General features: G+C 49.9%; 1 protein-coding gene across 4 annotated transcripts in view; it reads left to right on the forward strand.

Moving 5' to 3' along the window:
* EPHB2 (EPH receptor B2) overlaps window positions 1–7,309 on the forward strand; it is a 128,946-nt gene extending 121,637 nt beyond the window's left edge. For all 4 annotated transcript variants that reach the window (XM_058854924.1, XM_058854926.1, XM_058854925.1 and 1 more), the window contains exons 14-16: window positions 1,884–2,077; window positions 2,870–3,025; window positions 6,549–7,309. In XM_058854924.1, coding sequence (XP_058710907.1) covers window positions 1,884–2,077; window positions 2,870–3,025; window positions 6,549–6,657 — 459 coding nt within the window. In that variant the 3' untranslated portion in view covers window positions 6,658–7,309. The remainder of the gene's footprint in view (window positions 1–1,883; window positions 2,078–2,869; window positions 3,026–6,548) is intronic.
* The last annotated feature ends 12,539 nt before the right edge of the window (window positions 7,310–19,848 follow it).

Raw genomic sequence — 19,848 nt, forward strand, 5'->3', positions numbered from 1 at the left:
AGGCTCTGAGATCGTTGAGTCCAACCATCAACGCAGCACTGCCATGTTCACCCCAAACATGTCCCCAAGTGCCACATCCACACAGTTTTTGAAGCCCTTCAAGGATGGTGGCTCCACCACTTCCCTCCACAGCCTGTTCCAATGCTTCTCAACCCTTTCCATGAATTATTTTTTTCCTACCATCCAATCTAAACTTTCCCTGGTGCAACTTGAGGCCGTTTACTCTAGTCCTGCCACTTGTTACTTGGGACAAGAGACCAACCCTCCCCAGCTCCACCCTCCTGTCAGTGATTTGTAGAGGAGTTACCTCTGCTCAGACCTTCACAGGCCTCTTGGGGCCACCACCGTGTCCAGCCAGGGCAGCAGAGCTGGGGGAGGACTCTTCCCTCTGGCAAATTTTGGCAGCACTAGTGCCAGCCCCGTGTCTCACACACAACAGTTCCTGCAGCACCTCCCAGTCCATTCCCTCCCTGCCTGGATCTCAAACCCTGCCAGGGGCCCCACCTCACGCTCTGGATTGTTTGGCATGGATCAGCCACCAGCCTTTTCCTGCTTCTCTCCCATTCCCATTCCCAGTGTCCTTAATTTTCTCTGTGTAGTCTTCCTACTCAACACTATGTCTACCACCATGAGAATGTCTAGAGTTCTCCAGGATGGGGGCACAGCCCTTGGGAATCCCACCAGGAAGATCTCTGTCCTTGGAATTGTACAAAACATGGCTGGACAAAGCCATGGCAGCCTTGATCCCATGGTGAGAGTGGCCAGAGACATTGAGGTTCTTCTTTGGGATCCCTGAGGGAGGTTCTGTCACTCTTCCTTCCCTTTTCCATCATTCCCATGGAGAGGTGGTCATTTCGAGATCTGCTCCTGGTTTCTGCAGTATCCTCAGTTCTGGTTCTTGTCCTTACCTCTGGGTTTTGTTGCCATGCACGAGCCCATCTCTGGTGTTCAAGGCTCCTTCTGCTCATCCTTCAGTGCCTGTGCTGTGCATGGCCAAGGAAGCAGGAGAATCCTCTGTCAGAGGAACAGATGTTCCTGGAAGAAGTGGAGCAGCCTCCTCCTCGTTTGTCACCCAGGAGAGGATGGAGGGCTGCAGGTGCAGGGAGGTGGAGTTCCCCTGGAAGAAGATCCTCCAGCTCTTGTTCCAGTGGAATTTGCCAGACCAGGCATTTTCCTGCATTGTGTGGAGCAGGAAGGAGAGACCAAAGCCTTTCTGGATGAGCCTGGAGCTGCAGCGTGGCTTTGGCAAGGTGTGCTGCAGCTCTTCAGTGCACACTGCAACCAAGTTCTCCTGGGCCTGGCTCTGCTGACTGGGGTCTGAGTCCTCCCCATGGTGTTTTGAACTTGCAGAGGCCTGCAGGAAGATCCAGCTGTTCCTGCTGACTGAGCACACCCAGGCCATGGCATGACCCTGTCACCTGGACAAGCTGCTTTGTGTCAGGAGCACAAAACACCACTGGAGGATGGAAAACACAGGGACAGGCTCCCTGTCTGTAACTCACCCCCCTCCTCTGGATGGGGATGTTGTGCTGTGTCCAAGGGAAGCACGATCCCTTCTCTCTGTTCACACACTCTGTTCTTTCTGACCACACATCCTGTCAGGGCAGCAGGAATGCTCCTTTCCCCAGATCAGGAGACTGCTCATGACAATCAGCCAGCCAGGCTGGATGGCTGAGCAAAGCTGGTGTCACCTCCCAGGACACCTACCTGACCTGCTGAGGGCTGGGAGTTACAGTGTGAGGTGGGGATGACATGGGAAGGCAGCAGTGAGTGCAGGCTGCAGGATCAGCCGTGTCAGTCACCCTCAGGATCCAAGAAAATGCACATTATTAATTAAATAGGTTTTATCACAGCTGAATTGATGCCTCTTTCTCTTCCTGCAGGTGATAAATGCCATTGAGCAGGACTATCGGCTGCCACCACCCATGGACTGCCCAAATGCCCTTCACCAGCTGATGCTTGACTGTTGGCAGAAGGATCGAAACCACAGGCCCAAATTTGGGCAAATTGTCAACACCTTGGATAAAATGATCCGAAATCCGAACAGCCTGAAAGCCATGGCACCTCTCTCCTCTGGGTATGTCTCTGTCCTCCTCTTGTCCTTTGGCTCCTCTGAACAGCTCTGGTGTCCTCTGGGTCCTGCTGGCACCATCCCTGCACCTCTCAGGAGCTACTTCAGAGCTTGGCCTGTGTTGGATTATAGGGAGAGCATTAAAATATAGAATCACAATTCAGGGTGGAAGAGACCTTAAAGCTCATCTCATTCCACCCCCTGCCATGGGCAGGGACACTTTCCACTATCCCAGGTTGTTCCAAGCCCCATCCAAGCTGGCCTTGGGCACTTGCAGGGATCCAGGGGCAGACACAGAGCAGGGATACAGATGTCAGGATCCCTCTCCTTGGGCAGCACAGGCTGCTCTTGGACAGTGCACTCTGCACCTTGGTTTGTGCACACGGGGGTGTTGGGGCAGTGGGATTGCTCTGCTGTTCCAGTTTCCAGTCCCACTGCACTGGAAGCAGATAAATCCTCATGAAACTGTGGAGTTTCCCTGGGCTGGCTGGGAACACCAGCACTGCTCCTGTACGAGAATGAGCTTTGTCCCCGTGCACAGCCAGGATTTAAAGCTTCATCCCATCATCTCTGATGGCTCCTGCCTCTCCTGCATGAACTGATGCAGAAAGGCTTCCCTGATGCTCTGCACAGTCCTTCCCTTGTCAGAACAGTGATTTCTGGGTGGAATTCCACAATCCAGGGCAGTGCCTGCACTGTGAATGATGCTGATCCAGTGCCTCCAGCTGCTGGAGGGTGCAGGAGCGGCCGTGCTCGCAGCTCTTGGTCTGTCATTCATTGCCCATTTCTGTGTTTCAGGATGAATCTCCCCCTCCTTGACCGCACAATCCCGGATTACACCAGCTTCAACACTGTGGATGAGTGGCTGGATGCCATCAAGATGAGCCAGTACAAGGAGAGCTTTGCCAGTGCTGGTTTCACCACCTTTGATGTAGTATCTCAGATGACTGTAGAGTAAGTGCCCAGGCTTTGAGTCCCAAAGCACAAGGGAAAGTCCCAGCAGTTTTGCAACAATTGGTATTGAATTAGACTTTATTTTCATATGATGTAGTTTTACTTTTATAGAATTGTTGCTTTGTGGAGCTGCTTTTAATCTGTTCAGTCTCCAGACCATGTGTCTGTCACTCCACACCTGCAGAATTCCTCTCCCTGCTTCCACTCTGTGAAAGTGAACACCCCCACCAAGGGTGTCCAAACCCCAACATGGAACAAGCTGAGATTTCAAGCTGGCATCAGACAATTCTCCAGAGCACTTCTGAACACTGCAGTCCTCTTGGATGTCTGAGGTATCGATGGAGACATCATGGTGCAAAGTTCTGCCTAAGAAAGGCAGAATCACAGAGTGGTTACAGTTGAAAGGGACCACCGGAGGTCATCCAGTCCAACCTTCCTGCTCCAGCAGGGTCTTCTAGAGCTCCTCACTCAGGATTATGTCAGTGGAAAGAGATTCCACACCCTCCCAGCGAGGCCTGTTCCACCCACACAGTAAAGAGGTTCTTCCTCATGTTCAGGTGGATCTTTCTGGGCATCAATTTCCTCCCACTGCCTCTCATCCTGTTGCTCTGCCACATCGAGCAGAGCCTGGCTCCAGCCTCTGCCACACACACCTCGATAAGATCCCCTTCTGGGGGGTGGTTTCAAGTTCGTGCTGCATCCACTGAAAATGTCCTGGATCTTCAAAAATCATTCTGCAGTGATGAATTCTTAGCAAGTTCTTCAGGGAAATCAGGCAGCTGAAATCCCACTTTTGGTGGGTTTTGAAATCCCTTGAGGCTGGATGGGACCTTGATGCCTCTGCTGAAAGATTTGTATCTGTAGAAACCTCAGAAAGGGCCAAGCATTAGAGCTGTTTGTAAGGGCTGCTGGTGGCCAGGGAGGTTTTTGGATTTGGTGCTTAAATCCAGATCTTAAATCTACCAGTGAGTCAGAATCCATTCACTGAAGCAGCCACTCAAACAGCCTGCTCTGGCTTTTTGTTCTTATTTACTGCTGGGAAGTTCCCATGGCAGTTCTATTTTGGGACATCTGTGGTGCAATCCCAAGGCTCTGGGGATGATTTTGGCACAGTATTGGTTGTGTTTATACAAATCAAAAAGAGAAAAGTCCACAAAATCTGAAGGGTAGGGAAGAACTTTGACCAAAGAGAGGTATCAGACCACAACCCAGCCCTGCCTGGGATCTGCTGTTTGCAATATCTGACAGCAAGCAGGATGCAGACAGTCCAGCTAATGCTGGCTGTTCTTTCACAGACATCCTCAGTGTCCCTTAAATGCCACTTCTCCCAGTCCCTTCCTGTCCTCTCCAAGAGCCTTCCCCAAAATTCCAAGGGCATCCTCAGCTCATGTCCCACCAGTTTTGGCAAATTTCCATTCCACACTCCTCACCTGCTTGGCTGGATGTACAACAGAGAGGACAGTCCCAAGTCCTTTTTCCTTGGAAAATTGTGGTGTAACAGGACTTGACACCACCCCCTGATGTTCACTGGCCTTTGCAGAAATTGACAGGAATGTCAGTGGAGCTGCTGGTTCATCCAGATTTGGGGAGCCAGCAAAGTGTGAATGTTTCCTGGAAATTGATTCAGTTCACCAAATCCACACAGGCTCAACACTGACCTGCTGGAAAGGGTTCTCACTGCAGGCTGGGACAGCTGGGACACCAAATTCTCTTCCAAGAATCACAGAACCATTTGAGTTGGAAGGGACCTTAAAGCTCATCTTGAAGGTTTTAAGACACCTTCCAGCGGCCACAGCTTCTCTGGGCTGCCTGGGTCAAGGCCTCATCACCCTCTGAACAAAGAATTCCTGCCCAATATCCAATCCAAAATATGTAATATCCAAGGCAGAAAGCTTGGAATCCCAGGGTTGTGCAGAGCCACAGTCTTACTCTGGTTTACAGACACGCGTGAAGAATTTTTTCCACCCTTTGGAGCTCCTCTTTACCCTTCTTTGCCCAATAACCTCCATTCTGAACATGGCAAAGGTTTTGCCACTCTTAAACCTCTGCTCGTAGCACTCAAGGACAAAAGGCACCTGAAATCCCTTCAAGTCAGGTTTGGGTCACGTGGCCTCCCCTCCCCTGATGGGAAGAAGAAGATCTGAAGATTTCATGACTGAAGTTTACTCACCGTGGGGGAGATGAGAGCAAACTCAGCTGGAGACATGGATAGGACCAATTTATAGCCACACTCATGCTCTTGGCATGACTTTTATTTCTCTCAGATGTCTGAACCTATAAAAAATAGAAGCTGTCCAAAAAACGAGATTGCCTTGATTTAACGAAAGGATGAACACAAAAATTGATCACTTTGTGGTCTTATCAGCTCAAAAGAAAAGCATCAAGAACAGCATCATCTGCATGTGGGGGTCAGATCTACACTGAGGAGGGGCAGGACAGTCCTGTGTCACCAGGGGAAGAAAACAAGGGTTAGTGTGTCCCAAAATGAAAGAAAATCCAAAATAAAAAACAATACAAGGGTAAAAAATTTAAGACAAATTGATGAGCACAGAGCAGAGCCTGTGGCGTTTGGTTTCGCACTCTCTGTCGAGGTTCAGGACTCTGAGAGTGCTGCAGGTAGGTAGAAATGCAAAGATTGGACAATAAGCAAGAAAAAGTGAAAGAGCAGAGATTTCACAGGGTTTGTGTAGGATTGGGTGGTGGTGGTCAGGTGATGCTGCATTCCCAAAAGCGCCTCCAGAGAGGAAATGTCTGGGCAGGCCACACTCACATCCACACACACAATCACACAATCACAATCACACAATCACAATCACACAATCACAATCACACTCACACTCACACTCACACCACAGATTGCTGAGTGACAGCCCAGAGCCAGGAAAGGTCTCTGGATGCAGTTCCAGTGGGGTTTATTGCAGCCACACACTGAAGGGCTCCAGGAACAAAGCCAGGGAGCGATGGAGGGGCCAGGGATGGGCTTGGGGGGTGGAGCCGAGGGTCAGGGTCCAATAGGAACAGGGGAAAGTGGTGCATGGGCGGGGCCAGGGAGAGGGAGAGCCAATGGGATCACAGGGGCGGGGCATTGCAGCAAACTGGGGCCAATGGGGAAGCAGGGAAGGGAGAACTTTCTAGAGAAAGGACAAATAAGGACAAAGGGGAGGGACAGCCCACAGGGCACTGGGTACCCAGAACTGGGGGCGCAAAGAACTGTGGGAAAAGCTTTTTCCTGCAGTGTTTATGTGGGGAAAACCTTCTTTTGATGCTTTAAATTCACACCTTAGAGGGCTCCTTCCACACCATCACTGCCTTTGGCTCTGGAGCCTCCACAGGTTTGTTGCATTCATGGATAAAATGTATGGATACTTCAGTTCCCTACACACCATTCTTGTGGAGTCATAGAATCACAGAATGGCTTGGGCTGAAAGGGACCTTAAAGATAATTTTAAATACCATCTATGAGCTTGTTCCGTTGTGAGAAAATATCTCCTGATATTTGTGTTTGTTTCCTTTCCTCCCCAAGGGACATTCTGCGAGTTGGCGTCACTTTAGCAGGACACCAGAAGAAAATCCTCAACAGTATCCAGGTGATGAGAGCACAGATGAACCAAATCCAGTCTGTGGAGGTTTGATAGCTGCCTGTTCTCCTCCTCCTCCTCCTCCTCCTCCTCGAGGCCCTGCTCCCCTTTGCCCCTGTATGTCCAAGCTCCAGTTCCTGAGTGTTCTGCATGGAGCAGAGACAGGCAGCTGCTCTGAGGAGCAGGAGGGAACACCCTGTCCTCAACAATGAGAAGTCACCAAGAGCTTCTAGAATTTAAGCAATGGAAAAAGGGAACAAAACAAAACAAAAAAAAAAAAAGGACAACTATTTTGAAAAAAAAATAAATAAAAATGAACGAACTACGAAATATTTTTAAATAATAATAAAGCAATTGCATTCTTGAAAAGGGCTCCAAGACCAATGGGAGTCTCCAAAGGAAGAGAAAAGAGCAGCTTCACGTTTCCTCTTGCACAAGGCTGCTGCAGCTGGACCCAGGCACCTCTGGAGCAGTGGGACTTCTCCAGGAAGAGGAAAGCAAGGAAGAGGCCACGAGAAGCACATCTCTTCCTCCCGTGGGCTCTGGGAGCAGCGTGAGCCAGGCCCTTCCCCAGAGCCCCTGTCAGCAGATCAAACGGGGAGAGCTGAAGCTCTTTGGTGCTTTGGAACCAAGTGCATCTCAGAAACTGATGGACTTCTTCAAAAGCTGAAGACTTTTTTTTTTAAAAAACAAAACAAAACAAAAACACAACAAAATAAACTAAGACTAGAGGAGGCTGTTTCCGACAAATGAGAAGGAATCTGTAACGCCTTGGGGGGGTGGGGATGGGGAAAAGCAATCCTTTTTACATCTCTTATTTTCTCTTGTCATGGAACAGTTTTGTGAGTGACAGTTTCCTAAGGGTCCGTCCATCCGCCCTCCAATGGCATCGTGTCTCATACATATCATTGCTCAAGACTTTTAGTGATATCCTTTCTAGATGCCAATGATCTTTTCCCAGAAGACTTCCCAAGTACAGTATGTAGTAGTTTTTGATTACAAATGCTGACGTGTACCTTTATTTTTCGGTTGTCATTGTTGGGAGATTTGTCCTTTTACATTGTTTTGTTAACACCGGTTTGTGAGTTTGGGGGTTGGAAATTTTCGGTTGGTTGGGGGTTTGGTTGTTTGGTTTTTTTTTTTAATGAAAAAGAAATGACATCTCCAAGCATCATATCATCCAAGAACTTAAATCCCTTCCCTGTGGAAGGAAAAATTGCAGTTTATTGACCATATGCCAGGAGAAAAAGGTTTTTTATATGCACATTTCCTCCCGTTTGCTTATTTGTTCTTTCCAATTGGTCGTGGCACGACAGATGTTTGTGGCTGTTGGGGTTCCAGGTGTTGGCCACCAGCTCAGCTCGGGGGTGAGCAGCATCACAGGGGGTTGGGAGGGAAAGGTGGGAGGGTGGATGGTTTTTGTGAGGGAATGATGACTCCACAGCTGGTTTCAGAGCCCTTTGGAAATGTCTGGCTGCTGAGGAAGGTGTTGGATTGGTGTGTGGGGAAGGCAGGGCAAGCCCAGTTCTGTGAGAGGAGCTTGTGGTGCAGCGTTTTGGAGTGGGGGTTGTGTTTCCTCCAGGTGGGGATGGCTCCCTGCAGGTGCCACTGCAGGTGGGACCCTGTCCCTTCCTTGGGTGATGCAGCTTCAGGCTCAGCCCCTCACCTCAAAGAGAGCCTGGGACAGCAAAGACTCCAATCCCAGCTCTCCAGAGGCAAAATGCTGTGCTTGAAGCTGAGTGATCAGTGAGTTTCTAAACAGCTGAAATAAATTCTTTAGTTTCTGAGCAGGTTTTTGGGATGTGTGAACGCCACCAGCCCAGCGCAGGGAGGTGCAGGTGAGAGCCAGGTTGTTCTCCCTGCCCAACACCACCTCACATCCTTTGAAGTGTTCCACGTGTGGCATTTTCCCACCCACCTCCTGGTGGTGGCCTCAGGACTGGTGTTTACAAGCCCTTGTCTGCCTTTGCCATGTCGTTCCTGGGCTCCTCCTCGTTTTTGGCAGCGAGGAGTGTTGAAGGCACGTTCACTGGGAGCTGCCTGGCTCAATTTTCCAGGGGCTGAATCCAAGAGGAAGTGTGTCTGCTGTGGATGAAAATCCCAAGCTGTCTAGACCTCTGTGGCCAGACATCATCTCCCCAGACTGCTTGTAAAATATGAGGCCATTTATTAAATACTTCTAGCATTTTCTACTGCCAGACCAGATCCAACAACAAAGAGTGGCATCAGAGCAGTCCCCACAAGTGAGACTTCTCTCCTGAGCTCCTGCCCTGTCCCAGGGCTTGGTGCTCCAGCAGCAGGGCCTTTCAGTGGAGGAATTGTCCCTGCAGCTCCTGTTCATCCAAAATCTCCAGTGCAGTGTTGTGTTTGTGCTTGCATCCAGCCCAGCCCTGGGTTTGTTTGGAGCTCTGTTCTGATGGGAACACGAGGTGTGTGCTGGGTGTCCCGGTCCTGTCCTGAGCTCCAGGCATCCCCTGTGACAGCCCCAGCATCTCCTGCGTGGCACAGGGGGGTGTGGAGCGAGGGGCAGTGGGTTGTAGGCACAGGGTGTGCAGCCCCTCTGCCCTAAATCCAGCCTGTGTGTCCAAAGGGACACTTGGAATGCCTTTGCATCCAAAAATCACTTGCTCTTGGTCAGGTGATGGGCTCAGCTTTGAAAGGACATCAAAAATCGCTGGAGCTGACTCAACCACAGGACGTGTTGGCAGAGGGAAACCAGGAGCTGTGCCCAGTCCCAGTGTGGTGTGGGAGCCTCCCTGGTGAGCCTGTCCCACACCATGGCCAGGAGCAGCTGTCACTGTGTGCCAAAAGCACGTGGAGCTGCCTGGTGGCTTGGTCCTGAGGGCAGGACAGTGCTGTGACAACTTCCCAGCCCCAGCCAGCACTGACCTTGTGCCCCAGAGCTCTGCCAGGAGAGCTCTGCCTACAAAACTCACCAGCAGATTCCCGTGGGGCAGCCATGTGGAAGGAGCACGTGATGCTCCTCACTTGTCCTCCCCAAACAATTCCTGACTGTTCTCTGCCACCCTGCAGACACTAAGGAGGAGCAATGCCCAGGCAGCATCCCTTCAGAGCCACCCAGGCCTTGGAAGGGCACTTCAGGTCCTCTTCATTTGGAGATATTTTGTCTCACTGCACTGAATCTCCTCGCTGGCTGCTTCAGACACATTTACCCAGCAGACCCAGCCCACTGTGAAGGACAGGTCCCAGTGCCACAGCCCCCAGAGCTGTGGCAGCCATCTGCAGGGCAGAGAAAGCACATCCTTGTCTCTTCTCCTGACCAAAAATCACATGGTGGTGGTACTGAAAGTAACACCTTCCCATCTGTTTATAGCAGGCATGGCTGTGACATCTGTGTTTGGCTGCGCAGGGCTAACGGAGAGCTGGACTAAAATAGACATGGTCCAGAAAACACTGCAGTTTTCTGCATCCCTCAGCTCTCCTGGGAGCACGAGGAACCGAGTTCCTGTCAAGTGCTTTGGTTGTAAACGCCTCTGGCACATGCTGCAGAGCTGGGGCAGAGGCACTGGAGTGACAATAACATATTTATTTCATGGGTCTCCAATGTACTGCTACGAAATGGGAGTCTAATGGAAAACTCAGCGTGTTCCAAGGGGAAAAGGGGGGAAAAGGCACTTGCTAACATTGACACTGTGAAATGCTGTTGTGCATGTGCATGTGTGCATGTGTGGGTTCTTAACAAAAATCATCACCTGAGAGATTTTCAGGCAGCTTGTTGCAATTTTCACATTTCCCCTCTACCTTTCAAGCTACCTCCCAGCCCTTCCCTTCTCCCATTCCCATCTCCTGCTGAGGGTCAGCCTGTGGATGGCATTTGGTGGGAATGCTGAGCAGGTTGGAAGTTCTCAGTTGGCTGGACAGTGATGAGTCCAAATCTTGCAGAGCATCACGGGGCAGAGCAGAGGAAGCAAAGCATATGTGGACAGTAAAAAGTTAAAATGTGTTTTCTGGGTCATTTCCAGCTGTTGCCACCAGCCCATTTGCTGGAATTCCAGCCCAGGGGTGTGAAGGAGGAAGGAAAACCAAACCTGTGAGACACAGCACTGCCATGAGGAATGACTTGTCCTAGTGGGGCACAAAACAGGGCCCTGTGAGCTTCACATCCCCTCCCTAAAGGATCTGCTCTCCTCCCCAGTAAATCCTCAGAGCTGCTTTCCATGGATTAGTGGAGATTGGTGTTTTTCAGCAGCTGAGGAGCTTCTCCTCTCCATAACATCCTCCCTGCCCAGCAGCAGCTTCCAAAGGCAGCAATCCCTGCTTGTGCCATCCAGGTAAACGTGGCTGTCCCAGGGTTTTCCACTGCTGCAGGATTCCTTTAGTGTCTGATCCCAGTGAGGGCTGGGATCCATCCCATGGCAGGGTCAGCTCGTGGGCATCACCCCAGGGCGAGGATGAAGGACCTGGGCACACAGCAGAGCTTCACCCACATCAGCTGTGCCTTGCAGGATCAGCCACACAGGGACTGCTCCCGTTATCCCTTTCCCAAGGTTTTTTCCCTAAACCAGCATCCTGCTCTCCTCATCTGCTGCTTGAGCACTACCCAGAGCAGCTCCCTCCTGGCCTGGCCTGAGTTGAGACCTCAGAATCAGCTGCTGCCTGGGCTACAGAGCTTTTCCCACCCTCCCTGAGGCTCTTCTTGGAATTTGGGTTAAAGGAAAGGTTCTTTCCCAGGAATCTTCTCCCAGGCTGTAGATTAGCAGTGGAAAAAACTTCTTGGAGGGTTGGAGCAGCTGAGGAAACTTCTTGTTATATTTGCCAGGCTGATTTATATGAATCCTGGAGTCAGGGCTTGAACTCTGCTGCATTGTTAGCAGTTGGATCCTCTGATGATGCAATAAATCTGGGACTGCCTTGGATGTACAAATCCAGAGCACTGGAAGTGTCACTGCTGTCTGGATTGGTTTAGTGGAGTTTATTGTTTTAATGTAAATCATCTTCTTTCCTGCATGTCTAACTCGAGGCTGATTTAATGTAGGTCTTTTTCCATCCTCAAAAATGTTAAATATTTGCAAGTTCTTCACGTAGGGGATTCAACTTTTTTTATCTACAGTCACATTTTGGCCTTTTTTTATTTCAACTTGTACAGGATGTCTTTGCTTCTTGTAATTCTCTGCCCTTCCCAAAGCCAGGACACAACCTTGGCCTGTGTTTGCTTCCATATGTGTTCCAATCTTCCACTGCTCTCCTAGAAAACTCCCTGCACTCTCCAAATATTTCCTGGAATTTACCTCCTTGCTCTCCCTGTGTTAACTCCTGCCAACTCCACTGACAAATGTTATTTGCAGAAATTTAGGACTGGAAGCAAGAAGTCCTCTCTCCCCACAAATCTTTTCCTGGATCTGCATTCCTGCTGTCTTAAAACTTATTCAGCAGTACCTCTCCTTTTTTTTTTTATTTTTTATTTTTTTCCTTTTTTAAATTCTGCAAGAAGTTCCTCTGTGAGCTCTGCAGGAGTGCAGCAGTGCCACTCTGTCTCCCTGTCTGATTCCACTGGGACATCCCAGTGCCCCCATTGCCATCCCTGCAAACAATCCACAGCCCTGAGTGCCTCGTTTTTTTATCAAGAACTCCATTCTGCCTTCGTGGAAAAAATAAAAAGAGCAACAAACACTTGGCTGATCCATTTCCAGCTCTTTTGTTCCAGTAAACTTCAGGAATTTTTCACTTGACTCGACTGTAGCTTCTACTTCTACCTCTGGGGTCAGTCTGGAGCTCTTGCACAGATCCCTGCCACATCCTTTGGTTATTCCAGCTAAATCTGGGAGGGAAGGAATAAATTTTGTCTTTGAGAGCCAAACAGCTGTGTTAGGAAAAACTAATGGAAGGGGTTCAAGGAGGAGTCCTGCCCATGGCAGGGAGTTGGAATAAGATGATCTTTAAGGTCCTTTCCAAGCCAAACCATCTCAGGATTCCGTGAGGACTGGGGGAGGAACGTTTCTCTACCTGAGGATGAAGCTGGCAGTCAGATCCTGCTTTTTTCCCCCAAATTTCCTTTGCTCTGCACTTCCAGCTCACTGACTCCAGGTTGAGTGGGCTGGGCTGGGAGAAGGAGGTTGATAAAATCACCAGTCAGGGACAGATGGTGTGGCAAAGCCACAGCCTGGCTTGGCCTTTGCTGGTGGAGAATAAATGTGAAATCTCTGATTGCTATCAAATATTGGCATTCAGGAGCCTTCACACGAGGTCACGAGCCAGTGAATTTTTGATGTGCTGGCTCTGCAAATGCTGGAGATGCTTTTGTTCTCCTCCACTCAAAAAGGATACACAGAAATAAATGAATAAATAAATGAATGAATAAATGAAGAAATAAATATACAGACAGGTGCAGCCAGATCAGGGCTTCTGTAACAGCCAGAAGTCTGTCAGAGGTATAAAAGACAGATTTTGATTCTTGGTTCTGGCAGAGGTAAACCACAATGATAAAAATTTGATGCCCTTAAATCAGGAAAGGTGTGAGAAAGCAGCAGTCACTGTTTCTGACAGGAGCAGCTCAAAGGAAGGGGCAGCAGAATATTCCCTGGCACAGAGCAGAGTGATTGGAGGGTGGAACTCAAACATGGATACCCAGCACTAGATGGATTGGTAGGAAAAAGGAAAAATGACTTTAAACTTAAGGAAGAAACATTTAGAGTGGATTTTAAGAAGAAATTCTCCCCTGTGAGAGTGGGGAGACATTTTCCAGAGCAGCTGTGGCTGCTCCATCCTGGCAGTGCCCAAGACCAGGTTGGATGGGGTTTGGAACAGCCTGGGACAGTGGAAGTGTCCCTGCCCATGGCAGGGGATGGGCTTTAAGGTCCCTTCCAACCCCAAACCATTCTGTTATTCAAAATGTGACTGGACAAACTTTTAAAAGCATAATCTCCTTGACACACAAATACCTCTTGCAGTTTTTCTGGGTCACGGCTGCCTGGGGGCACGGGGTGTATAACAGGATTCCCGCAGAAATTCTTTTATTCCATCCTATCTTTGTGACTGACACATTCTGCATCTCTTAAAAGCCCAAACACTCCATCAAGCATCATTGATTTTCCATTTTCACTCTTTCTGGGGCAGGATTTCAGTGTGGAGCCAGAGGGGGAAACCACTTCCTTCCTCCTCCCAATTTCTTGTGTATCCCTGGATGCAGTGGGACATCAGTGCCTCAAACAGCTGGAAAAGCACAAAAAGGGAGATTGACTGGGTGATCCATCATGTGTTGGATGTGGAGGGTGTCTGTGGAAGCATTCTTACCTCAAACCTTCTTCCCTGACCCAGAGAATGGGAGTTCTGTGTAGGAGAGACCCCTGTCCTTCCCTTGCTCTGCTCCAGGGTGGTTTCTGGCAGTGAGATTTGTCCCTCTGCATTGGCTGGCTCAGCCTTGTGAGCTGCTGGTTGTTTGGAGTCCACATGGACGTGTCAGAGCTGCCTCAAGGGTTCAAATGCAGGAAAGGAGGCTGGGACAAGCTTCTGAAAAGGGCAGAAAGATTTTGATGCAATGGAGAAATTCAGAGTGCAGGGAAATCCCAGAGAGGCCCCAGAGCAGGCCCTGAGTGTTGAGGGCTCCAGCACAAGATCCAGGCAGGGATTAAGTGCAAGGTTTGGTTTTGAGAGCTGGCCCAGCTCTGAAGATGAATTTGTTCTTTATGTCCTGGGGACAAAGCTTCGATCCAGACATGAAAACCCTTCGTTGCTTGGTCTGCCTCGATGGCACCAGTGAGGAGCTCTTTGGGTTTTGTCCCTCTGGAGAGCAGCTCAGGAATGTGGGAGAAGGCTGAGGCTGGAGCTGAAGGGTCCCTGATTCTATTCCTGGTCCCTGCAGACCCTTGTGAGCTGTGGGGGACCAGGAAAGGGACAGGTTTGGTGCACTTGGACTTATCCAGGATCCCAGGAGCATTGGGATCATTGGAAAATCCCATTTTTTAGTGAAGGACAGTCCAACCCTCACGTGAGGCAGCCAAGGTTCAGAGCTGTGGGTCCCAGTGACCACTGTGTCCATTCCCACCCCACCTGAGAACCTCCCAGGGTGTCCTAGAGCCCAGCCCAGGCTTCCCACAGGACTGAAGTACAGAGAAATAAAGTTCAGATTGCAGCAGTTCCCAAAATCCTCCAGGATTCTGGAATGAGGACTTGCTCAGGGTGAGGCCATCAGGTGTGGCTGGGTCCCTCAGGTCTGTGGAAGCACTGACCATCCATCCTTCAAGCTCCAGAGTTTCCTCTCAAGCTCTTCAACAAGAGGCAAGTGAAGCAGCCCAGCTCCCCCTGCCCAGGCGTGGTCACCCCTGTCCCATCCAGCAGTGGGATCTGAGCAGTGAAAAGCCTGGTTTGGGCAGGGAAGGAAGGAAAACCTCCTTGGAGGGTGAGGGAGTTGGAGACAAACAGGAGCTGCAGTCTGTGGATGCCCTGGCAAGGAGAGCAATCCCTGGTGCCAGGTCCTGCCTTCACTTCTCCCCTCTTCAGGAAGGCCCTCCAAGACCCCACAGCTCATCCTCTGCCATCCTGCTGCAGCTGGAGGGGGAGAAATCCAGGATCAGAGATGGGGACTTGCTTCCTCTTTTGTGGATCCACAAAACTCCCTGCTCTGGAGGAGATTTCTGCTGGGTGCCCTCCTCCAGTGACTTCTCCGTTCACTTTTCAGCCTGGGACTCTTGCACCCTTTTCTTTGCCATTGTTTTTCCTCCACCTTCAGCTCTCTCTCTGCTGTTCTCTGTCCTCTGTCCCCTCCCCAGTGTGGAGGGACTGAGTGGTTTGTTCAGGTTTGGGCCATCACCAGTGATTCCCTTCCTTGGAGCTGGCTCAGCTACATCTCTTCCCATTAAAAAAAACCCCCTTTGCCTCCTTTTCTTTCTAGAAACATCCAGAAACTTCACATCACAGATCTTCCTGGACAGAGCAGTAGAAAGTTGTATGAAAGCAGAGTATCCCTGGCCAGTGTTCCCTGGGGTAGCTGAGGGAAAAGGCTCCAGCCCTGCCTGTTGCCACAGGAGCGCGTCCATCGCTGTTAGAACACAATTTGTGTTTCCAGCTTGGCTTTGGAAAGGCTTTGCTGACCCTGTGTCACTCCCTGCTGTGCTCTTTGGCTTGATGTGAGCTCAGTCTGCCCAAGGAGTGCCCTGGTTTAAGTTTGGGGAGCCTGGGGGTGTTCCAGCCCCTGAAACCACAGCTGAGGTGTCGGTTCTTGCTGGATAAATGAGCCTGGTGCTTCCAGGCACATCCCACATAAAGGCATGACCCTTCTCACTTCCCCAAGCTGTGCTCTGAGAGCAGGAAAAAGGAGTTTGGGAGCTCAGAGAGCTTGTGGGGAACAGGACACAGGAGTTTGGGAGCTCAGAGAGCCCCTGAGTGCAGGAAACAAGAGTTTGGGAGCTTGGAGAGCTCCTGAGTGCAGGAAACAGGAATTTGGGAGCTCAGAGAGCTCCTGAGTGCAGGAAACAGGAATTTGGGAGCTCAGAGAGCTCCTGAGTGCAGGACCCAGGAATTTGGGAGCTCGGAGAGACCCTGAGGTGCAGAAAACAGGAATTTGGGAGCTCAGAGAGCTCCTGAGTGCAGGAAACAGGAGTTTGGGAGCTTGGAGAGCTCGTGGGGAGCAGGACCCAGGAATTTGGGAACTCAGAGAGCCCCTGAGTGCAGGAAACAGGAATTTGGGAACTCAGAGAGCTTCTGAGTGCAGGAAACAGGAATTTGGGAACTCAGAGAGCTCCTGAGTGCAGGAGACAGGAGTTTGGGAGCTCAGAGAGCTCCTGAGTGCAGGAAACAGGAATTTGGGAGCTTGGAGAGCTCGTGGGGAGCAGGACCCAGGAATTTGGGAACTCAGAGAGCTCCTGAGTGCAGGAAACAGGAGTTTGGGAGCTTGGAGAGCTCCTGAGTGCAGGGCCCAGGAATTTGGGAGTTCAGAGAGCTCCTGAGTGCAGGACCCAGGAATTTGGGAGCTCAGAGATCTCCTCTCAGGATGAGCTGGGCACAGGTATCCAAACCTCCTTCCTGTGCCATCACCTACCCGTGGGCTTCTGAGGAAGAGCCAGCGTCGCTCCCATTCCTAAAAACTCCTTGCAGATCCTTTCCTAGCTCAGATCCCAAACCCCAAGCAGGTCCCAGAGGGAAGGGAGGGGTGACAGGGAGGTGGCAGGTGGCAGTGAGGTAGCGGGGAGGATGAGGCAGGGAATTCTCTTGTCCATCAGGGCGTTGGTTCCTGTGGTCCCACAGGACGTGGTGCCGCAGCATCTGGTGGGAAATGTCCTTCCCAGATCTGTGGAGGAGCTGCCAATGGCACAGGGAAGGTTTGCAGGGACAGGAGGCTCTGACCTCGTGCTCGTGGCTCTGGAAGGAGCTGGAGAGTGGGATGGGGGAATGGGGTGAGTCCTTCAGGCACCCAAATTCCACCCTGTGTCCTGTCCTGATCCATCAGCTGGCCTCCAGGGTGTCCCCAGCCCTGGCTTCCTGCTCTTCCCACGTGTTGGCCGTGACCCTGAGGACAACAGAACACTTTTCATGACAGTATTTGTATTTTTTTTTTGTTGTTTTTTTTAAAAATTGTGAATGGGGAGATCGTGTGCAGGTCCTTGTTACACAGGGATGTGTCTTCCATTCAGCCCAGGGTTTCCCCTGGCTTTGTCAGATGTCTTTCGATGTTACTGAGAATAAATAAATAAAGAAATAAATCAGATGTATTTATAAAGGAAACAGAAACCTGCTGCTCCAATGCCTTTGTAGGAGTATTTTTAACAAAACATTTTTTCAAAATAAATGTGAATTGTAAAGTTTGAAGCATTTGCTTGTGGCTTTCCTTTCTAGGTGCTTTGTCCAACTTTTCCTCTTCCCATTAATCCTGCTTGGGTGTAAATATGAAGGTAAAGAAACAAGAGAGATATTGATTACTTAAAAAGGGGAAAACATGCCTAGAACCTGTTTAGTGCCTGGTAAATGACTGCAAGATAAACAGATATCATTGTTACCCTGCTTAAACCATTTAGTCTGAATAATTAACCCTCAAGTGTAGCAATAAATTATCCACTCTGTTTGTCACTAACTTGTTCTTTAGTTAAAATGTGCTGCAAATTTATATGTCTGAGTATTTCAGCTCAGAACTTCAGTGAGGATTTTCCTTTTCTTCATTATTCATGGAGGTATCAATGCCCAATGGATTGACAAGAGGAGATAAAAAAAAAAGAGGAGAAGGAAATTCAAGGCATTTCAGTGTCTAAGCAACCAACCCCCAGCTTGAACCCTGTGTTGGGAGTAAATCACAGCTGTTTTCATGGGAATCTTGTTCCCTTGACAATCCTATGTGTAAAAAATGAAAAAAAAAAAACAAAAATAAACAAAAAAACCCCAAAAATAAACCAAAAAAAACCACCAAAAATCCCATATGTAAAGGATTATTGTAAATCAGTGGAAGGATCAAGTCCTATGGAAATTAATTTGATTTCATTTTAATTGCTACCCACAAATCCTTCTCTGCTGTGATCTTTCAAGCCTAAAAGAGCCCCCATCAAGAGAACGAGGTGTAGCTCAGATGATTGATATGAATAATGCAGTGAACAGTCTGCACAGACCATTGGCTGTCATAATCCAACATTCAGCTGCAATAAAGAGTTCGACTCATAAGAAGAGAACATCAATAATTTAGTTCATAGTCACAGATCTGCGTGGCTGGTTCTGTCACCCTCCTACTTCTTTTCCGAAGGAAAAAGGAAATTTCTGCGTGGATTTGTCAGAAGCTTGGGTTTGATGTTTGTAGCTGAGGCAAATATTTCTGTTGTAAGATGCTTCTGTCCAGCTGGGGTGCAGGAGCTGAGGGATCCTCCTGGATTTTTGGGTCATGGCCTGAACCTGCCAGCTCAGGATCAGCCACACAGCCCCAAAACACCAGCAGGAATGGGATGGGAATCCTTGGAGTGAAACCAGTGAGCCCAGCAAGGATTTTATTTGGTTTTGAACCAGCCCCAGTCCTTCTGGCAGCACACAGCTGGGTGTATTTCCTTTCTCATGGGGTCCTGGAAAGGCCCTAAAGGTGTCTGGGGATGGAGGGAGCCTTATTTCCTGCAGGGACAGCTCTTCCCTTGTTGAGCAGCAAGGATTACAAATCACAGGAGCAGGAGGACTGGGAAAAAAGGATCCCTGAGAGGGAGAAACTGGTTCTGATCTGTAGGGAATCAGTGGATGCAGCGGGTGTCCACCCACCCTGACACTGTCCCCAAGCCCACAAAGCACAGAGGAGGCTGTAAAGGCATTAATCACCTTAAATTAAATAAACCTCACCTCCCACCCTCCTGGCTGCTTGTTTATGAGGGAGCAGTGTTGTCTTCACCTGGGGTAAGGTCTGATCTTTGTGGGAAACCTCCTGAGCAGGTGGGGTCAGGATCAGCTCCCAAGGACCTCTCTGGGCACACCAGAGCCACGTATTCAGCAATGGTGGTGCCAGGCAGCTCCTCCTGCCTCTCCCGTGGGACCCTGAGCCCTCTCAGCTCCCCATTTCTCCTCCCAGCCCCACATGAGCATCAGCTCACTCCTTTTCCCCCGGTTCCTTGGTGATGTCCAGTGCTGCCAGGCCCTGGACACCTTCCTCCATCTGCACCGAGAGGAGAAAGAACCTGCAGACAATTCAGGGAGGCTCCAGAGCCCAGAACCATTTGCCAAACCAAAACCAAAATTTGCTGCAGGCAAAATATCTGGCACAGAGATCAAGGGATGTTTGGACAAAGCTCTCAGGCACAGGGTGGGATCATCTTGGATCAGAGATCCCTGTGGCTCCATTCCAGCTTGAAGATTCCCTGATCCCCTGGTTCTGTGACACTGCTGGGGATTTGCTGCTGTCCAAACCTGAAGCTGGTCCTGCCTGGGCTGTTTCCTTGCTCTCAGAGCAAACCATTAAAAAGGAATCTCAGCTGGATGGGTCTGCTGTAAAAACTTCAACTTGCCAAGCTTTTCCTTCCCTGTTCCAGGAATGGTCTGGCCCCTACCACCCATTCCCCCAGTAACTGCCCTGCTGTGAAAACCAGCTGGTGCCAACAGCAGCCCAAATTCTCCCCCAGGTTTCTCTGCTCCACCCCAGGAAATCACAGCAGTGAGTGCTGAGCAGCTGAGGATTCCCTCCCATCACAAGTCAGGCAGAACTCAGTGGGAATCAGCAGAAAAACACTGAGAGGAAAGTGCTGTGTAATCAGAATTTATCCTGGGAGTGTAGGGCTGCAATTTCCACAGGTTAGAGAGACCTAAAGAGTGAACTTGAAGGAGATCCAGCTCTAGGTC

The sequence above is a fragment of the Poecile atricapillus genome, chromosome 22, assembly GCF_030490865.1.
Source record: "Poecile atricapillus isolate bPoeAtr1 chromosome 22, bPoeAtr1.hap1, whole genome shotgun sequence".
NCBI classification, from domain to species: Eukaryota; Metazoa; Chordata; class Aves; order Passeriformes; family Paridae; genus Poecile; species Poecile atricapillus.